General features: G+C 50.0%; 1 protein-coding gene across 7 annotated transcripts; it reads left to right on the plus strand.

The window, feature by feature from the left end:
• Nucleotides 1-28: 28 nt before the first annotated feature.
• On the plus strand, nt 29-17,975 carry LOC135974117 (class I histocompatibility antigen, F10 alpha chain-like). 7 transcript variants are annotated; one of them, XM_065560699.1, is made up of 7 exons: nt 40-480; nt 745-1,031; nt 2,656-2,931; nt 4,703-4,804; nt 5,199-5,231; nt 16,065-16,106; nt 16,284-16,598. In XM_065560699.1, exons 2-7 carry the CDS (start codon nt 872-874, stop codon nt 16,340-16,342), a joined length of 672 nt encoding a protein of 223 aa, XP_065416771.1. In that variant the 5' UTR covers nt 40-480; nt 745-871; the 3' UTR covers nt 16,343-16,598. The 7 variants fall into 7 exon arrangements, with proteins under 7 accessions (XP_065416801.1, XP_065416775.1, XP_065416787.1 ...); XM_065560708.1 differs by lacking the exon at nt 16,284-16,598 and adding an exon at nt 16,605-17,975 and having other exon boundaries at nt 54-480; XM_065560703.1 differs by lacking the exon at nt 5,199-5,231 and having other exon boundaries at nt 36-480.
• Nucleotides 17,976-20,928: the final 2,953 nt, after the last annotated feature.

Here is a 20,928-nt window from a genome sequence, read left to right on the forward strand (position 1 = left end):
CTGATCCTCACAGGGAATCACCTTGAGACAGTGGCCATGTGAAAAAGAGGCCAAGCATATGAAGTTGGTTCTTTGCCATTCCTAGACTGAGTTGGGGGCACAGAGAAGATGGGGCAGGGAAACAGAGTGACCCTGGGCATTCTGTGAGGTCATTAAACCAGAGCAGAGGTTAGTGTGGGGGACAGACCTGTACCCCCTCCTCACAGGGGAATGGGGGTACTGTCAATGACGGAGGTGGGGGACCAAGTGATCCTGAGGACCCTGCAAAGTTAATACAACCAGAGCAGAAGAGAGTGGGGTACAGACACCCTGAACTCCCTCTCTTCTCCAGAATGACCCTGACTACGAGAACTGGGGGGATCCTCAGAGAGCAGAAGAGAGCTGGAGGGGATAGATCCCTGCAATATCCGGAGTACTCCCTTTGGGATTGTGCCACCCTGCTCCTCCTGCAGGGAACATACAAGAACAAGCAGCAGTGAGGTACTCCTTGAAGGTTGTGAGCTCTCTGCAGTGGGGGCTCTTTAGTGTACAAGACCCAACAGATGGAGAGGGTGCCCCCTGCGGGTTTGGGTTCCCTCCTGAAAGGAGCTGGGAGGGTTTAGGACCCAACAGCATAAGTGGGAACCCCATTTCTCAGGGGAGGGAGGGCCCAGTAGCAAGAAGAAGAACCACTGGGCTACCTGCAGTGAGGTCTTGGTGAGATTTTCAGAGAGAGACTGCTTCTGACCCTCAGCTGTGTTTCAGGGTTTCACATTATCCAGACAATATCCAGACGATATACGGCTGTGATCTCCGGGAAGACAACAGCATTCAGGGGTTTTACCAGGATTCATATGACGGACGAGACTTTCTTACCTTCGATAAGGAGACCATGACTTGGGTAGCAGCAGATATTGGGGCTCAGATCACCAAGAGGAGATGGGAGGCTGAAGTAAATGACAACCAGCAGTGGAAACGCTACGTGGAGGGGAATTGTATTTCCTGGCTAAGGAGTGCTCTAGAGTACGGGAAGGAGACTCTACAGAGGAAAGGTAAGGCGGGGGACAAGCCCCACCTAGGGGGACACTACTGGCTACATCTCCATTCCCCAGCCCCAGTTCCAACTGGAGCAGGTGGGTAGGGGGATATTCAGCGACCCTTGCACCAGGGATAGGTGGGGAAACAACCCCTTCCCCATCAGTTCTGCTGGAAAAAAAGATAAGAAATTGAAAATGTTAAAAGCAGTTCACTGTAGAGAAGCTGCATCTCCAGAGCCACTTGACCAAATGAGCGCAACTTCACATCACAAATTCTACCTCTTCCTCTGATGTGACACAGCCGTTATCAAGGCAATCTGTACTTGTGCATGTTAGAGCACTCTGCTTAATTATGGAAGTGCCACTTCTATGGACACCAGCTTCATTCACCATGTAATTCTTCCCCATTCACTGTCTGTACCATCATATTTCTTGTGTTGCCCCCAGCCCGTGTTCCATCAATGATGGTAGCTTTGTCCTTGTTGCCAAACTTCTCCTACAGTCATTTATGTGCTTCCTTCCATGCCATTCCCTACATGTGGAATTGCCCTCCCCATACTAACCTGGAAGAAGGGTCCCCTTGTCCTTAAAGTTTTCCCCCTCAAGAACTACCTTTGCTGCAACACTTTCATACTTACTTTTCGATTCTTTTATCAATAAGACACCAGATAATCACACTCAAATTTATTACCAAAGCTTTTTAGTTAAAGATTAATCACAAACATAGAAGGGAAGAGGTTAAATGCTTTAACACTCCAACTCAGGAGGACAGCCTGCTTCAAAATGTTAACTCACTATTACCCATTTATGTACCTTGTCTGTTACCATATACACACATTTCCCAGATTAGTTAGCATCATTACACACCCTGATCTTTCCCTTCCCAAACAGTTTGCACTTGCTGTTCAAGGTTACTTGAAATTTCTACCCAGTTTTTTGCAACAATTATACTAATTGCTTATTTCTCTCACAAACCTCAGCAGAACATTATCTTGTCCTTCGCCATCTTTACAAATGCCAACAAGAAAAATCCATACACAGCATTGTAATGTGTATTTCAATGCCAGGGGGCTGGGAAACTGATTTTTCAACATTAGCATAATTCCTTTTGAAATCCATAATATTGGGGTAAATAGATTTGGTAACAACCTACAAGAAATTAGCCAATTCATATTAGCTCGTTTGAGGGGCAATTTAGCACTGTGTGTCACTTTTTGTTTAATGGGCCCTTTCCGTCTCTAATTGGTCAGTTTATCCAGTCCAGTTTTTGCTCCCTGGCCAGGGCAAGATTCTTCTCTCTTTCAAATCCAGAGACTGAGAGGAGATGGGTACAAACCTAGCATGTGATTGACACCTGTATCTGGAGTTTAGTGAAACCTGTCAAGGTATTTGTGTCTCTGTGGTTTGGAGCAGAGGCCAGGTCAGGGACCTGGATTCAGGATTCACCGTTGCTGATGCTGTGAATTCGGCACAGAAATCCTCTAACATGGTGGTTCTCTCTCATCAGAGGGATTCTGTCTCATGGACTCTCATCCTCTCCCACTGCTCGGGTCTCAGAATTTCATGCTGCAAAGCTCTAGAAAATGCTGCCTGGATTAGAGCTTGAAAACACCTAACTTGAGTTTCTTCTTTTTCCCAGTGTGTCCAACAGCTAGAGTGAGCGACAGGTCATCTCGTGACGGCCTCACCACCCTCTCCTGTAAGGTCAGTGGATTCTACCCCCGGGACATCACCGTGACCTGGCTGAAAAATGGGGAGAGCAGACAGCAGGAGACCTACTCTGAAGGCATCCTACCCAATGGGGATGGGACCTACCAGACCTGGGTGACAATGGAGATTGATCCCAAGATCAAAGCCCATTATTCATGTCACGTGGAGCATGAAAGCCTGTTAGAGCCACTCTCTGTCTCCTGGGGTAAGGAGTTTGTGTGTTTGCCTGTTTTCCTAGTGGGAGAGGGGGAATCCATTAAACTCAACCCCTGAAAAATTCTCATTCGGATTTATAGGCTGAAGCTGGACTTTCCTCAGGGTCTGTGAGGCCCTGTCCTCTTTGGCTCTGTCCCCCCTGCAGTCAAGTTCTTGTGCTAGAGCTGGGACCCACAGTGCCTGGGGCTCATGTCTTGCTCTCCAGTTTGCTGCCTCTGGGGCTGTTGGATACATCTCAGCAATACAGTGTCTCTGAAGGGAGAAGATTAACAACGAGACATTAAGGCCTGAAGGGACCATTCTAATCATCTAATCATGAGCTCCTGCCTAGTCCAGGGCAGGGGGAAATCACAGTCTGGTCATCTGTGGGCAAACCAGCGCTGATCCTTCAGAAAGAGATTTCCATTCCAGATGTAGTCTCCAAGGGATGGAGAATTTATCACATCCCAGGAGAAGCTCAAATCTGCCCCTTATTTCCAGACAGAGTTGGTCTTGCTTCAGCTTCCAGCCCGTTCTCAACTTCATGCACTCTTGGTCCTGCCATGAGTGCAGGGGACGGGACTAGATAAGCTCTCGAGGTCCCTTCTAGTCCTAGGATTCAGCAGGTTCTCAGAAACACGACTTTATGGGCCCATGTGGCCAGAGGTAGAGATTTAATGTTGGGAGCAGCTTGTTTCTGTGCGCAGTGATGCTGGAAGAGAGGGTCTGGCCTTGGAATGGAGCGAGGAGGCAGATTAGAACCCTGCATCGGGGGAGAGTCTCCTATGCCCCTAGCACAAGGAAGTCGAGAGAGAATTTATTACCCATCTTTTTGCTTGGTTAATTGGGATGTGGAAAAATGCAGCATTTGGAAGTGCAAACAATTTCTAAAAGGGCAGCCTGCACTGGAAATCTAGTCAACAGATGGTTTCACATCATAATCCTGCTACTACGTCCCCTGCCAATTTTTGTGTCATAAACCACATTTCCTTATTCTCTTAGAAATATTTTTCTTTTTGCTGTATTATTATGTGGATCTTTCAGACAACAGGAGAAGCTGATTAATGAAACTTAAAGTGTACACAGAACTTGGGGTTTAACAGGTTCATATAAACCAAGAACAGTATTAAAATATCTCTGTCGTCCCCTCTTCACTTCCTGCCCCCTCAAAAAACACGCATAGTGTCTAACTATATTCATGGCAGGGAAATCCAGAGCTTTGAGGTCAGTTTCCAGTTTGTCCCCAGAATCACACAATGGGACTGTGTTCCATTAGTCATGAAAGTCAGGGTGGTCAAAGGGGAGTTAGGGGTTGGGAGCCAGGACTCCTGGGTTCTGTTTCTGGAAGGGGAGTGGGGGCAGGTGGGTTAGGGGAGGAGGGGCTGGAAGTCAGGATTCCTGGGGTCTATTCCTGGCTCTTTCACTGACTCACTGTGTGATCTTCAGCAAGTCTCCCCCTTTCCCGTTTAGGGACGAGACTGACATTCGTGCTCTCCCATAGTTCGGTTTATGAAGGTTGATTAATGTTATAAAAGTCTTCTATTTTAAGTGCTAAATATTTATTATAAACTGAAGTGGTAGAGGCTGGGTCTAGTGTCCAGGACTTTCTGTGGTGGGGTATAATGCATGGTAGGTGCATGGTGACTGCATTGGAAGGGGTGGATGGTTGCAGGATTCAGCCCTTATCTGGGGAGCTGACTGACTGATCCCTGCACTGGGACGAAAGGGGGGTTTTAGTGGGGGATTTTTCCCCATTGCTCATTCTCTCCATTCCATTTCAGAACCAAATAATAGTCTGATTCCCATTGTGGCTGGAGTTATCACTGCAGCTGTCCTGATTGGTGTTATAATCGGAGTATTCTTCTGGAAAAAGCAATGCCCAGGTAAAGTGGCTGGGTTGGGGGCATTTCCTGGACTTGCCGGGCCCTGCACACCTACCTAAGGCCAACAGCAATACAGGAGCCAGTGTCAGTACTGTGTGACTGTCCCACTGTGGGACTGAGCTAATGACCCCGATGGGAGCTGCTGGAGGGCCAGACCCAGAACCTTGGTGCGGGTTACAGTTTATATGAGGCTCGGTTTTCCAGCGAGCCCAGCAGCCAGTGGGCTGAGATCTTTGGAAACTGTTTCGTGTCTTTCTCTCCTGCCGATCGTGAGCGCCTGGGACCTTGAGTCCATTACTGGCGCCAGGGGTCCTGTTTCTGAGCTGTGGACACAGATCGGAGTCGGTTCCTATCTCGGGAGCAGCATTCACTGAAATTTGCCTTCTCTCTGCAGGGAGGACGGGAGACGGCTACGCTGTAGCTCAGGGTAAGTGACAAGAGACACATCGCCTCTTTTCAAGTGACCATCTCTGAACAGCCATCAGTATTTGCTTGTGGATTTTAGCCTGGAGCCACTGACAGGAGATCCTCGCTCCCACTCATAGACCTTGTCTACAGTGAGGCTTTTCGGGAAATCTCCAACTATTGCTCTAGTACCATAGAATCCTAGAACTGGAAGGGACCTCGAGAGGACATCTAGTCCAGTTCCCTGCACTCAAGGCAGGACTAGATATTATCTAGACCAGGGATCTCAAACTCAAATGACCACGAGGGCCACATGAGGACTAGTGCATTGGCCCGAGGGCCGCATCACTGACACCCCTCCCCTTTTGCCCCCAGCCCTGCCCCAACTCTGCCCCTTCTATTAGGCCCCGCCCCTTCCCTGCCTTTCCCACCCCTTCCCTGCCCCCATTCCAACCCCTTTCCTTGAATTCCCCACCCTAACTCCACCCCCTCCCTGCTCCCAGGGGGTGCAGGAGGGGTGCGGGGTGTGGCCAGGGCTCAGGGAAGGGAGTTGGGGTGCAGGAGGAGTTTAGGCTGCGGGCTCTGGCCCAGCGCCGCTTACGTAGAGCAGCTCCGGGGCCAGGACAGGCTCCCTGCCTGCCTGCCCAGTTCAGCGCCACTCCGGGAAGCAGCCGGAACCACATGCCTGCGGCACCTGGGGAAGGGGCCACAGGGCTCCGTGCACTGGCCTTGCTGCTCCTCCAGATACCTCCCCCAAAGCTCCCATTGGCCACGGTTCCCCGTTCCCGGCCAATGGGCGCTGCGGAGGGGCGGTGCCTGGAAGGGAGGGCAATGCACAGAGCCCTCTGCCCCCACCCCCACTCCCTGCCGCCACAGGGATGTGGTGCCGGCCGCTTCAGGGAGCAGTGCAGGGCTTGCGGCGCCACGGGGGCTATAGTTTGCCCACCCCTGGCCTGGAGGGGGTGGGGAGTGGGCCACGGGGAGCTTTGCAGGCTGCAGGAACTAGCCCCACAGGCCGCATGTTTTAAGACCTCTGATAAAGACCATCTCTGACTAACCTGCTCTTAAAACCTCCAATGAGAGAGATTCCACAACCTCTCTGGGCAATTTATTCCAGTGCTTAACCATCCTGACAAGATTTTTTTCCCTAATGTCCAACCTAAACCTCCCTTGTTGCAATTTAAGCCCATTGCTTCTTGTCCTGTCCTCAGAAGTTGATGAATACAATTTTTCCCCTCCTCCTTGTAACAACCTTTTATGTACTTGCAAACTGTTATCATGTCCCCTCTCTGTCTTCTCTTCTGTGACTAAACACACCCAATTCTTTCGATCTTTCCTCATAGGTCATGTTTTCTAGATCTTTAATCATTCGTATTGCTCTCCCGTGCACTTTCTCCAATGTGTCCACATCCTTCCTGGGCACAATGCTCCAGTTCAGGCCTAATCAGCACAGAGTAGAGAGGAAGAATTACTCCTTGTGTCTTGCTTACAACACTCGGGCTAATCATCCCAGAATGATGTTGCCTTTTTTTGCAACCGTGTTACACGGTTGACTCATATTTAGCTTGTGATCCACTATGACCCCAGATTCCTTTCTGTGGTACTTCTTCCTAGGCGTCATTTCCCAATTTTGATGTGTGCAATTGATGGTTTCTTCCTAAGTGGGGTAATTTACATTTGTCCATATTGAATTTCATCCTATTTACTTCAGACTGTTTCTCCAGTTTGTCCAGATCATTTTGAATTTTAATCCTGTCCTCCAAAGCATTTGCAACCCCTTCCTGCTTAGTATCGCCACAATCTTAATAAGTGTACTCTCTATGCCATTATCTAAACCCTTGATGAAGCCATTGAACAGAACCAGACCCAGAACTGATCCCTGAGGGTATGTCTACACTACGAGAGTAGTTCGATTTTACTTAAAGCGAATTTGTGGAACCGATATTACAAAGTCAAACGTGTGTATCCACACTAAGGACAGTAATTCGACTTTGTGAGTCCACACTAACGGGGCAAGCGTCATTGGAAGCGGTGCACTGTGGGCAGCTATCCCGCAGTCCCCGCTGCCCATTGGAATTCTGGGTCGAGCCCCCAATGCCTGCTGGGGCAAAAAATGCGTCAAGGGTGGTTTTGGGTAACTGTCGTCATTCAACCCTCACTCCCGCCCTCCCTCCCTCCCTGAAAGCGCCGGCGGGCGATCAGTTCACGCACTTTTCTGGTGATTGACAGCACGGACGCCACAGCACTGCGAGCATGGAGCCCGCTGCGATCATCGCTGCAGTTATGGCCGTTGTCAACAACTCGCACCTTATCATCCACCTTTTTCAGAGGCAGATGCTGAGAAATCGGGCGAGGAGGCTACGGCAGCGCGGTGAGGACATTAAGTCTGAGAGGGGCACAGACCTCTCGCAAAGCACGGGACCCCGCGCCGTGGACATCATGGTGGCAATGGGTCATGTTGATGGTGTGGAACGGCGATTCTGGGCCCGGGAAACAAGCACGAACTGGTGGGACCACATAGTGCTGCAGGTCTGGGATGAATCACAGTGGCTGCGAAACTTTCGGATGCGTAAGGGAACTTTCCTGGAACTTTGTGAGTTGCTGTCCCCTGCCCTGAAGCGCAAGGACACCCGGATGCGAGCAGCCCTGACTGTCCAGAAGCGAGTGGCCAAAACCCTCTGGAAGCTTGCAACGCCAGACAGCTACCGGTCAGTCGCGAATCACTTTGGAGTGGGCAAATCTACCGTGGGGGTTGCTGTGATGCAAGTAGCCAACGCAATCGTTGAGCTACTGCTCTCAAAGGTAGTGACCCTGGGAAATGTGCAGGTGATCATAGATGTCTTCGCTGCGATGGGATTCCCAAACTGCGGTGGGGCTATAGATGGAACTCACATCCCTATCCTGGGACCGGACCACCAGGCCAGCCAGTACATTACCGAAAGGGCTACTTTTCAATGGTGCTGCAAGTACTGGTAGACCATAGGGGATGTTTTACCAACATCAATGTCGGATGGCCGGGCAAGGTTCATGATGCTCGCGTTTTCAGGAACTCTGGTCTGTTTAGACGGCTGCAGGAAGGTATTTACTTCCCAGACCACAAAATAACTGTTGGGGATGTGGAGATGCCTATAGTGATCCTCGGGGACCCAGCCTACCCGCTAATGCCCTGGCTCATGAAGCCCTATACAGGTGCCCTGGACAGTGAAAAAGAACTCTTCAACTACCGGCTGAGCAAGTGCAGAATGGTGGTGGAGTGTGCTTTTAGATGTCTGAAGGGGGGAGATGGAGAAGCTTACTGACTCACTCTGATCTCAGCGAAACCAATATCCCCATTGTTATTGCAGCTTGCTGTGTGCTCCACAATCTCTGTGAGAGCAAGGCGGAGACGTTTATGGCGGGGTGGGAGGTTGAGGCAAATTGCCTGGCTGCTGATTATGCCCAGCCAGACAGCCGGGCGATTAGAAGAGCCCAGCGGGACGCGCTGTGCATCCGGGAAGCTTTGAAAGCTAGGTTCCAGAGTGAGCAGGGTAACCTGTGACTATTAAGTTTGTTTAAACAGAAGCTGCACCTGCCCCCGTTTCTTTACCCACTTAATGTTGACTATCCTCTCCAGTTACATACCTTGTTCACCCCGTCTTGCCCCTTCCAACACACCTTTAAAAATAAAATAAATTAAACTTTGTTCGTTAACACTGTTTTCTTTATTAAGGATTTCGTGGTAAAGTGTTGAAACTGGGACGCAGACTGGTGGGGAGTGGGTGTAGTGATGGAAAGGACGCTTCTAAACTCGAGGAATGACAGGCTCCTGCTCCTAGAGCGGTCCGCAGTGGTGGACTGGTTGTTTCAACGGAGCCTGCCACCCCTCCTTTTCGGGACTCTGTGTGTGGGGGCTATGTGACTTTGTGGCGGGGGGGGGGGAGAGTTACAGATCCCCTGCTGCGTGGCTCTGTCATCCAGGCTAAGGACCGCTGCATAAGATCTGTAACCACCCTCCCCCGCCACACACTCATAGCCCCCCCACACAGAACATGAAAACCACCTCCCAGCCTGACCAGGGTGCCTAGTGACTGCAATGTGTGTGTGACCTTCCGCTGAACCTGCCCCCGTGTCTGTACCCTGGTAAAGGTGACTGTCCTCTCCAATTACCAACTCCCTTCCCTCCTTTCAAACACACTCTCCTCTAAAAAGCAACAGAGGGTCCTGTGGCACCTTTAAGACTAACAGAAGTATTGGGAGCATAAGCTTTCGTGGGTAAGAACCTCACTTCTTCAGATGCAAGTAATGGAAATCTCCAGAGGCAGGTATAAATCACTATGGAGATAACGAGGTTAGTTCCATCAGGGAGGGTGAGGTGCTATGCTAGCAGTTGAGGTGTGAACACCAAGGGAGGAGAAACTGCTTCTGTAGTTGGATAGCCATTCACAGTCTTTGTTTCATCCTGATCTGATGGTGTCAAATTTGCAAATGAACTGGAGCTCAGCAGTTTCTCTTTGGAGTCTGGTCCTGAAGACTCCAAGTCTTATCTTGGAGTTATCTCCATACTGACTTAAAGGTGCCACAGGACCCTCTGTTGCTTTTTACAGATTCAGACTAACACGGCTACCCCTCTGATACTCTCCTCTAAAAGAACATGATGGAAACAGTAATTAACAGAAACGTATTTTTTATTAAGAACTACACAGTTAGGGGATGAAACTGGGACAGGGGCTTGGGTGAGGTGCTTGGAGCGAAGGAAAGGACTTATAAAATCTTTGGGAATGAGAGCCTTCTGTTACTTGAGCAGTCTGCAGGGGTGGAGTGACTGTTTTCACGGCCCCTGCCGCCCCTCCTTCTTGGGACTTTGGGTGAGGGGGGGATGGGACTTTGTGGCGGGGGAGGGTGGTTAGAGAGAGAATACAGCGGGGCTCTGTCCTCCTGCCTCCGGTCCTGCAGAACATCTACAAGGTGCCGGAGCGTTTGCTCCCTCATTAGTCCAAGCAGCGTTTGAGTTGCCTGCTGGTCTTCCTGCCGCCACCTGTCCTCCCATTCGCTGTGTGATCGCTGGTATTGCAACATGTTCTCCCTCCATTGGGTCTGCTGTGCCGCCTCGGCTTGGGAGCAGCCCATAAGTTCTGAGAACATCTCGTCCCGTGTCCTTCTCTTTCGTCACCTGATCTGCGCCAGCCTCTGGGAGGGGGATGCCGGGGTAGGTCGGGAGACACTCGCAGCTGTGGGATGGGAAAAAGGGAGTGAATTCCTCAGAAAGATACAATTTTGCGAACAATGAATATAGTCTTTCTCTGTGAACAAGACCATGCACAGCACCTATCACATGCGCACTCAGTACAAGGTCGAATTTTCGGCCTTCCCATTGAGTGCCTGGGGTCTTGCTGTACAGATCACACAAGCGGGGCCGGACAACGGAATTCGGCTAGCAGGCGGACATGGTAAGCCGTAGACTTTTGGCTGCTTAAAGCTTAATTTATAGCAGTGCCCTCCTTTCACGTTCCAAGCAATGCTCCTAGCATTGGCCAGTTCCTGCTGCCGGCAATCCGGCCAGCATGAACTCTGCCCCTGTCCCAACCCCCTCGCGGCTGCCCCTGGGAAAGATCCCTCCATGCTGCCCCGTCACGCCTCCGGTTACAGTTATGTAAAGGAACAGACAATCAGTCCCAATACTAACATTCCCCTAATTCAAAGCAGGTCACCATGAGTGATATCACTCTGATGACGATTTCGGAGACAGAGAAAGACCGCATGCTGCGTGAATGCCAGCAAGCACCAGGGCCGTATGCCACCATGCTTTGCGAGGCAATGATCCCGGAGTACTTGCTGCTAGCCTGGCACGGAAAAGTTTCCTACCATGGAGGATGCAATAAGGCCGCTCTCCCCAGGAACCTGATGCAAAGGTTTTCACAATACCTCCAGGAGACCTTCGTGGAGATGTCCCAGGAGGATTTCTGCTCTATCCCCGGACATATTGACAGAATTTTCCAGTAGCTGCACTGGCAAGGACTAGAAACTAAAGCGCCTAGGGCAAACTAATCATGAAAAACCCATTGTTAAGATACCATTCCTATTCTGTTCAAAATAAATGTTTAAAACACTTACCTACTGATGTTTCCCCTGATTCACGGTCTGGGTTACCACCTTGGGAGAGTTGGTAGGGGATCTCCGTGAGGGTGATTTCCCCTGGCTGTTGGGGAAATCAGCGTTGAAAGCGCTGTCGACTGCCTCGTCCTCCACATCTCCTTCCTCATCTTCCCCGTCCGCGAACATCTCCGAGGAAGCGGCCGTCGACAATACCCCAGCGTCAGAGTCCACGGACAGTGGTGTGGTAGTGGTGGCGGCCACACCTAGAATGGAATGCAGTGCCTCGTAGAAACGGCATGTGTGGGGCTGGGATCCAGAGCGTCCATTTGACTCTTTGGTCTTCTGGTACCCTGGTCTCAGCTCCTTAATTTTCACACGGCACTGTGTTGCATCCCGGCTGTATCCTCTCTCTGTCATGGCTTTGGAGATCTTCTCGTAGATCTTGGCATTCCGTTTTTTTGATCGCAGCTCCGAAAGCACGGACTCATCGCCCCACACAGCGATCAGATCCAAGACTTCCCGATCAGTCCATGCTGGGGCCTTCTTTCTATTCTGCGATTGCATGGTCACCTCTGCTGGAGAGCTCTGCATCGTTGCCAGTGCTGCTGAGCTCGCCACGATGTCCAAACAGGAAATGAGATTCAAACTGGCCAGACAGGAAAAGGAATTCAGATTTTCCTGGGGCTTTTCCTGTGTGGCTGGTCAGAGCATCCGAGCTCGGACTGCTGTCCAGAGCGTCAACAGAGTGGTGCACTGTGGGATAGCTCCCAGAGCTATTAGCGTCGAATTACATACACACCTACCCTAATTGGACATGGCCATGTTGAATTTAGCGCTATTCCCCTTGTCGGGGAGGAGTACAGAAATCGATTTAAAGAGACCTCTATGTCGAAATAAATAGCTTCGTTGTGTGGACGGGTGCAGGGTTAATTCGAGTTAACGCTGCTAAATACAACATAACCTCCTAGTGTAGACCAGGCCTGAGGGACCCCACTTGCTATGCCCTTCCAACGTGACTGTGAACTATTGATAACTATTCTCTGGGAACAGTTTTCCAACCAGTTCTGCACCCACTTTATAGTAGCACCATCTAGGCTATATTTCCCTAGTTTGTTAATGAGAAGGTCCTATGAGACATTATCAAAAGCCTTACTAAAGTCAAGTTATACCACATCTACCATTTCCTCCCATACACAAGGCTTGTTACCCTATCAAAGAAAGCTATCAGGTTGGTTTTACACAATTTGTTCTTGACAAATCCAGGCTGACTGTTACTATCACCTTATTATCTTCTAGGTGTTTGCAAATTGATTGCTTCATTATTTGCCCCATTATCTTTCTGGGTACTGAAGTTAAACTGACTAGTCTGTAATTCTTCAGGTTGTGCCTAATCCCCTTTTTATAGATTGGCACTATGTTTCCCCTCTTCCAGTCCACTCTGCCATCTTCCATGACTTTTCAAAGATATTGGTTCAGATATCTGCTCTGTCAGTTCCTTGAGTATTCTAGGATGCCTTTCATCAGGCCTTGGTGACTTGAAGATATCTAACTTGTCTAAATCATTTTTAACTTGTTCTTTCCCTACGTTAGCCTCAGATTCTACCTCAATTTCACTGGTGTTCACTATGCTCGACGTCCAATCGCTATAAAACCTTATGGTGAAAATTGAAACAAAAAAGTCATTTAGCCCTTTCCCCATTTTCACATAGAATCATAGAATCTCAGGGTTGGAAGGGACCTCAGGAGGTCATCTAGTCCCACCCCCTGCTCAAAGCAGGACCAACCCCAACTAAATCATCCCAGCCAGGGCTTTGTCAAGCCTGACCTTAAAAACCTCTAAGGAAGGAGATTCCACCACCTCCCTAGGTAACCCATTCCAGTTCTTCACCACCCTCCTAGTGAAAAAGTTGTTCCTAATATCCAACCTAAACCTCCCCCTCTGCAACTTGAGACCATTACTCCTTGTTCTGTCATCTTCTACCACTGAGAACCGTGTAGGTCCATCCTCTTTGGAACCCCCTTTCAGGTAGTTGAAAGCAGCTATCAAATCCCCCCTCATTCTTCTCTTCTGCAGGCTAAACAATCCCAGTTCCCTCAGCCTCTCCTTATAAGTCATGTGCTCCAGCCCCCTAATCATTTTTGTTGCCCTCCGCTGGACTCTTTCCAATTTATCCACATCCTTCTTGTAGTGTGGGGCCCAAAACTGGACACAGTACTCTAAATGTGGCCTCACCAGTGCCGAATAGAAGGGAATTATCACGTCCCTCGATCTGCGGGAAATGCCCCTACTGATACAACCCAAGATGCCATTAGCCTTCTTGGAAACAAGGGCACACTGTTGACTCATATAGCACACTGTTGACTCATATTCAGCTTTTCGTCCACTGTAACCCCTAGGTCCTTTTCTGCAGAACTGCTGCCCAGCCATTCGGTCCCTAGTCTGTAGCAGTGCATGGGATTCTTCCGTCCTAAGTGCAGGACTCTGCACTTGTCCTTGTTGAACCTCATCATATTTCCTTTGGCCCAATCCTCTAATTTGTCTAGGTCCCTCTGTATCCTATCCCTACCCTCCAGCGTATCAACCTTTCCTCCCATGTTCTGTTATTGTCTTTCTTTCCTCATTGACTAATGGGCCTACCCTATCCTTGGTCTTCCTCTTGCTGCTAATGTATTTGTAGAATGTTTTGTTGTTACCCTTTATGTCTCTAGCTAGTTTGATCTCGTTTTGTACCTTGACCTTTCTGATTTTGCCCCTACATACTTGCATTATTTGTTTACAGTTATCCTTTGTAATTTGACCTAGTTTCCACTTTGTGTAGGACTCTCTTTTGATTTTTAGATCATTGAAGATCTCCTGGTTTAAGCCAGTGTGGTCTCTTGCCATCCTTCATTGCTTTCCTGTGCAGTGGGATAGTTTGCACCTGTGCGCTTGATAATGTCTCTTTGAGAACTTTCCAACTCTTCTGAACTGTTTTTCCCCTTAGACTTGCTTCCCATGGGATCTTACCTAGCAACTCCCTGAGTTTGCTAAAGTCTGTCTTCTTGAAATCCATTATTTCATTGTGTTGTTTTCCCTCCTACCATTCTTTAGAATCATGAATTCTGTCATTTCATGATCACTTTCACCCAAGCTGCCTTCCACTTTCAAATTCTCAACCAGTTCCTGCCTATTTGTCAAAGTTAAATCTAGAACAGCCTCTCCCCTAGTAGCTTTCTCCACCTTCTGAAAGAAAAAATGTCTCCAATACATTCCAAGAACTTGTTGGATAATCTGCCCTGCTTTGTTATTTTCCCAGCAGAGGTCGTCTTCAGTAGTGTAGAGTGGCTGTAAACACATGTTCTGTAACCTTGCTCAGAGGAAGTCTAGATGATGCAGTGGTTAAAAACACCTGAACCCCATCTCCTCAATTGCTCCACCTTTGCTATCACTGGTGGAATTGCATTGCTTGCGGGGATGGGTCCCAATTTTTCTAGTGCAGAGAAGGCGGTGGTCAGGAATGTATACGGTGGTGTTGGGCAGAATTATTATCCCCCTAGAGCTGTGCTGTGTGTGGCTGAGTGTGACCCTGAAGGTGTCTGACCTGCTTTTAATGTTACACTTCTTTTGACTTACCTGAAAGTTGGTTTGGTGCTTGTGAAGTCTGGGCCTGATCCAAAGCCTGTTGAAGCCAATGGGCGTCTTTCCATTGACGTCAGATCAGCACCAAGCTGTCACCTCGAGGACCACGAGTTCAAATCCCCTCCTCAGTTGTCTCCTGCAATTAGCTTTATGGACAAGACCAAGACTAAAACTATGGGAAATATTTACATAAATGATGGACTGTCTCAGAAGCCATCTAATGCCTGGCACCAAGAGTCAGTATAAAATGCGTAGATCTGCCGGGCCCTGCTAGGGTGTAGCCGTCCAGCTCTCTTTACCCTCTCAGGGGTGTCTCCAGCGGGTACCTGAGGGGGTTTGAGAGGTGCCAACACAACCTCCTCGGAGCACCCCCCTTCCTCCTACAGTTGGCCCTGAGTCGTGCCTCCCTCGCTCTTCCTCTTTACTCCAGAACAACGGAAATTCACATGCAAGAACTTTGTTAACGTGGAGTTAAGGTTGCAGGTGCTCAGCCCTGCCCTGTGCTCCCTGTGTCCTGAGAGTGTTGAATTCCCAGAAGTCAAAGGTTGGCAAACCAGGATATGCCGAGGTAGAATGATGCTTCCCCCTCGAACTCTGCCCCAGTGGGTCTGGGAATAGGAACAGGAAGTAGAACAGCACCAGGCCAAACCAAACTCACCCTTGTCTGTGTGCCCAGCACCAACCCAAATCAGCGTTCCTCTTCATGCCATCCACACTGTTCTGTGCAGCGCCATTGATTAAGGCGGGAATTGCTGTCGATTGGCAGGGTGTGAGGGTGAAGTCTGTGGTCTGCTTGAAGGACCCATTTGGGCACAGACCGAAGGGGGCAGAGTTGAGGTTGTTTGGCCTGAGTATCCATAGCCCAGCATTTCTTAGTTTGCTAGCCTTTGACTGTTGAGTGTTCAGTGCTTCCATTCTGAAGAGACGTGAAAAGCACAAGTCAGTGCTGACCTCGTACAATGGTAACGTTTTTTGCATGTGAATAGTGGAAATCCAGGGCAGCTGCATTGTAGACTGATCTGTGCACCAACCACCTCACTGCTAGGGAAGAGTAAGGTGATGACTGTTCCCTTTGGATAAGAGTCCCCCGTATCTATTAACTACACTGAAGCCCTGCCTTGTGAGAGATGCTAATATACTCTCTTCTCCTCCTCCTCTGCACAGCAAGTGACCAAGGATCTAGTGGCTCTGACAGATCTGCCAAGGGTAAGTGAGGGGGGCTCTAGCCTGGGGGTTCACTGCTCTCACTGAGGCCTCTGGAGAGAGACACCTAGTCCAAGTCATTGGACCCTGAGTCTCACTGGCCCGTCCCCTCTAGCAAACCAGCCCCACGGAGCAGAACAAGGGAGTTCTGGATCTCTTATTTCCCTTTTATTCACACAGGTTTGCAGCCAAATCCCCCTTGTTTTCTCTGCGATGAATTTAGGTGTGAAAGACTCTAGTGAGAGGGGTTTCTCTGTGGCTGCTGATAGAGCATTGGGTGAGATTTGTAATGATAAATCCAGCTGCTTCAGAGAACAGTCTCCAGTGAACCTGCAGGAGGGACAGAGCCCAGCACCTGAGGCTCCAGGAACACAGATCTCTGACACTGGAGCTTTGTCGGCGGGGTTAGAGATTTTGTCCACTAAACATGGAGCCACTAGGGTGACCATCCATTATGGCAGGTTCCCTTTAATAGACGTTGCCTGTGTTTAACTTCTGCAGCTTAACAGAGCCTGTTGGAGTCTGTGCCACAACCTGAGGGGACCCCAGAGAGGAAGATGGATGAGCTCTGCTCTGTCTCCCTACAAGAACCAATCAACCTCTCCCAGCTTTTCTCTGGCACTTGGAGTGTCCCATGTGGGATTTCTGGCCTCATTTATCTGCTCACTGAACCATGTTTTACCTTTTAGATGTAATAGTTTTCTGTAATAATGTTTTATTTGCACAAAATAATTTCCAAAATGTGAATGGATAAAAACTCTTTTAGTAAGAGTTTAGTATTTGCTAGCATTTAGTGTGTGCACTCAATGCTCTACGCTGCGCAGTGCTGTTTGCACACTCTGTACGGTATGCTAGATATGTGAGCAGTAACTGCTTGTGTGTATATGGTGGGGGACCTATTTTTTTTCTGTAGAATTTCATGATTGTAACATGGTAAATGGCCTGGTCTACTCACAGCTGGTAGCACTGTTGCTATCATCAGCGGAGGAAGTCTGCTGGACAGGAATAAGTGTCTGCATTTAGTTTATAAGTGCCTCTAATGGCCTGTTCACCATTTGTAGAGCCATAGAAATGCTGGGCTAGAAGGGACCTCAAGAGGTCACTGGCAAGACCAAGTAAACCAAGACCATTCCTTGTCACACCCCAATAGCCTCTCCCTCAAGTCCCCTGGGAAGGCATATCAGTATTGTATGTTGCTAACACTGGTGCAGTATTCTGGGAAGGGTTAAAGGTGTGAGTGAGTGGGGAATGGAAGGTTCCTTTGCAGGTTTCAGGAGGCCAAAGGAGGGAGAGAGAGACAAGGGAACGGGTTAACTTGACACTCCAGCTAGGCCTGGATAAGAGGTTGACTCCAGCCCAAGGTCACTGCACACAACAGATTCTCTGCTACCTGCCAAGAAAGAGGGGGGCCGAGCTTCCAACCCTGCCCTGCCATAAGAAAGGAGACTCGCAGAACAGAAACTGGAGGGGCTGTGAAAACGAGGGAGACAGTGAAGGTCAGTGAATGGGAGAACAGCCGTCTCCCATCCCCTGAAGCCGGAGTGTTTTGGGGAAGCTGAGGAAGCCACAGAAAACCGGTTCAGACTGGGGCAGAGAGCAAAAGCCCTCAAGAACACCTAGGGTAAAAACCCTCCCGAGAGCAGAAGCAAGTTGGAGATTTAGAGCGGACCCCGGACGACCTGTGCACAGGGAAGAAATTCCCGTCCACCCTTCCCCCCGCCTTCTTCTTACATTACACCCAGACTTGGGTTGTGCGTGTGAGAGTATGGGTTAGGGCTCAGGCACAAACGTTTCCTTCCTTCCTTCCTCAGAGTGACGTGGGAAACACATAGCACTCTCCGCTGTTATTTTCTTAATAAAACTTTAAACTTAGTTACTTGGTGTGCTCTCTTCATCTCCACCCCTAAAAATCCTGCTGCCTTAGACTGATCACCTAAGGTCTCTGGCAGCTTGGTAACATAAATCTGTCACACCCTGACTGATGTTTGTCCAGCCTGTTCTTAAAAACCTCCAATGATGGGGATTCCACATCCTCTCTAGGTAACCTATGTGACTCAGTGGGATATTTTCCTAATGTTGCGTATGTATACTGTGTGTGCCTCAGTTTCCCCCATGTGCTGCATGTCTAACCAAGGTGGGAGGAGGGGTGTCTATTGTTGCAGAGGACCAGGTGTGACCCAGTCTAGCAGCCTGGACCCCAGACCATGGCCTGGACACTTTGTAACTTAGCAACTGATGACCTGAAGGCCCATCCCAACTTGGAGCCAGCCAGTTATGGGCAGCAGAGAGAACAGAGAGCTGAAGAGAGAGAGTCACCTGGAGATCTGTTTGCCTGGGAAAGAAGACAGAGGTTGGCGGCGGGGCCTTGGAGGGGATATAGGAGGGACCACAGGAAGGAGGAGTCACTTCTGGGCTGGGAACAAGGAGCCGCCTGAGCCCACCTGGGTGGGGACAAGCCCAGCAGGATGGTGCTGAGAATTTCTTGCTCAAGGCCCCTGAGAACTTCCTGTGTTAGGTTCAGACGTACAAGAAGCCCTTCTGTTTTGCACCAGCTGGGAGTCGATGCAGTCCAGAGACGGGGGGGCTGCATTGCTTCTTTTGGGTGTGAAGCCTTCTCCAGGGGTCCAGTCCAAGTAGACTCACTACGGCGCGGTCACAGCGAGGAAGGCATGCTGAAGGCTCAGAGGTGTGGTACTGGGAGGTGGAGGAGCCTACGGCTTAAACCCCAAGCAGCAAGTATGGTCAATACATTAAAGAGCGGTTCCTCCCATGGGTTGTGGAAGCTGAGAGCGCATTTGCCTGGGGGTCTGCGGCAACCTGTTCCACAGATTAGCTATCCTCATAGAAAGTTTTTCTTAATGTCTAACCCAGGGGTGGGCAACCTTTTTGTCCCGAGGGCCACATCGAGGTTGCAAAATTGTATGGAGGGCCGGGTAGGGAGGGCTGTGCCTCCCCAATCAGCCTGGCTGCCCCCTCCCACTTCCCGCCCCCTGACTACCCCCCTCAGAATCCCCAACCAATCCAACACCCCCCGCTGCTTGTCCCCTGACTGCCCCCTCCAGAGACCCTCCCTGCCCCTAACCACCCCCCCAGAACCCCACCCGCTACCCAACCCTCTCTGTCCGCCCCGCCCCTTATCCACACCCCTGTCCCCGGACAGACCCCCGAGACTCCACGCTTATCCAACCCCCCCCGTTCCCCGTCCCCTGACCGCCCCCCCAAGAACCTCCACCCCATCCAACCGCCCCCTGCTCTCTGTCCCGTGACTGCCCCCCGGGACCTCCTGCCCCTTATCCAACACCCTGGCCCCCTTACCATGCCGCTCAGAGCAGCAGGAGCTTGCAGCCCCGCTGGAGCTAGACACACTGCCCTGCAGAAGCTCACAGCCCTGCACCCTTTCCATGCTTCTCAGGGCAGCAGCCCGGATGGAGCTAGGCGCGCTGCCCTGCTGGACTGCGCAGCCCTGCCCCCCCGAGCGCTGCCCGGGCGGTGGCATGGCTGTGGGGGAGAGCAGGGGAGGGGCCAGGGGCAGCCTCCCTGGCTGGGAGCTCAGAGGCCAGGCAGGACGGTCCCGCAGGCCGTAGTTTTCCCACCCCTGGTCTCACCTAAATCTCCATCACTGCAAAGCATGCTGATTTCCCCCTTCTTCTATTTTCAGTGCAGCTGGAGAAGAGTTGATCTCAGTCCTCTCCCTAACAGCCCTTAACTTATAGGAAAACTTATCAGGTCCCCTCACAGTCTTCATTCCTCAAGAATAAAGATGTCCACTTTTTTAACCTCCTGTCTTGCATACGACACCTTTGTTAATACACTGCAGAATGATATTTGCCTTTTTCACAATAGCCTCACATTGTTTACACATACTCAGTTTGTGGTCCACTGGAACCCCAGCTCCTGTTCTGTAATATTGGTACCTAGGCTGTTTAATGTATTTCATTTTGTCCTCCTGGCTGAAATATTTGCACTAATCAAGATAAATTCAACAAAGATGGTTTCAGACCAATTCTCCAATTCGTCAAGATTGTTTTGAATTCTAATCCTGTCCTCACAACTGCTGGCCGCCCTTCCCAGCTTGTTCGGGCCTGCAGCATTTCTAAGTACACTCTCCACTAGAGCATCTAAATCATGAATGAAAACGGTGAACACTGTCAGAGCCAGGACCGACTCTTGTAGGACCCCACTAGCAATGTTTTCCCAGCATGAGAGTGAATCATTGATAACTACTGAGAGTCTTTACAGTCATTTCATCTAGACCTGAGCCATAAACAATGTAGACCAACCTAGGTGAGATATAGATGCAGCTGTGGGTTCCCATTCCTTCTGCTGCTGTCTGTGACCCGGGTATCCAGTACAGGAGGGGAGTTTGTACCTTTACTCTGGCTAAGCAGAATAACCCCTTCCCTCCTGTAGCATCCCCTGGGTGTGGGTGTGGTCCCTGTGGGGCTGCCCCAGTTCCCCTTCCTCACCCCGCTCAGTGGAACAGATTCGGTTCCACTTGCCCCAACTGAAAAGGAGAGTGGTCCCGGAGTCGGTGCTTTGGAGATGCAAGATGAGCCAATGCTTGTGTAGGATCTGCACAAAAACAATGCTAGGCACTCCCCCTGCTGGCTATAGCTGCAGAGAAACAAGCCTGTCCTCCCAGAGCCAGGTTGGGACTAGAGGCTGTTCTACAAACACGGCACCCCTCACCCCAACTTTACCCCACCCGTTCCCCACTCCTTCAGTGACTTTACCCAGTGCAGGGGGATCATTTGCTGGGTTTTGCCAGCGTAACCCACAAAGAGTTTTAGGAAAGAATTGTTATTGATTAGAACAGGGGGCCGGG

Source organism: Chrysemys picta, chromosome 1, assembly GCF_011386835.1.
Source record: "Chrysemys picta bellii isolate R12L10 chromosome 1, ASM1138683v2, whole genome shotgun sequence".
Taxonomy (NCBI): Eukaryota; Metazoa; Chordata; order Testudines; family Emydidae; genus Chrysemys; species Chrysemys picta.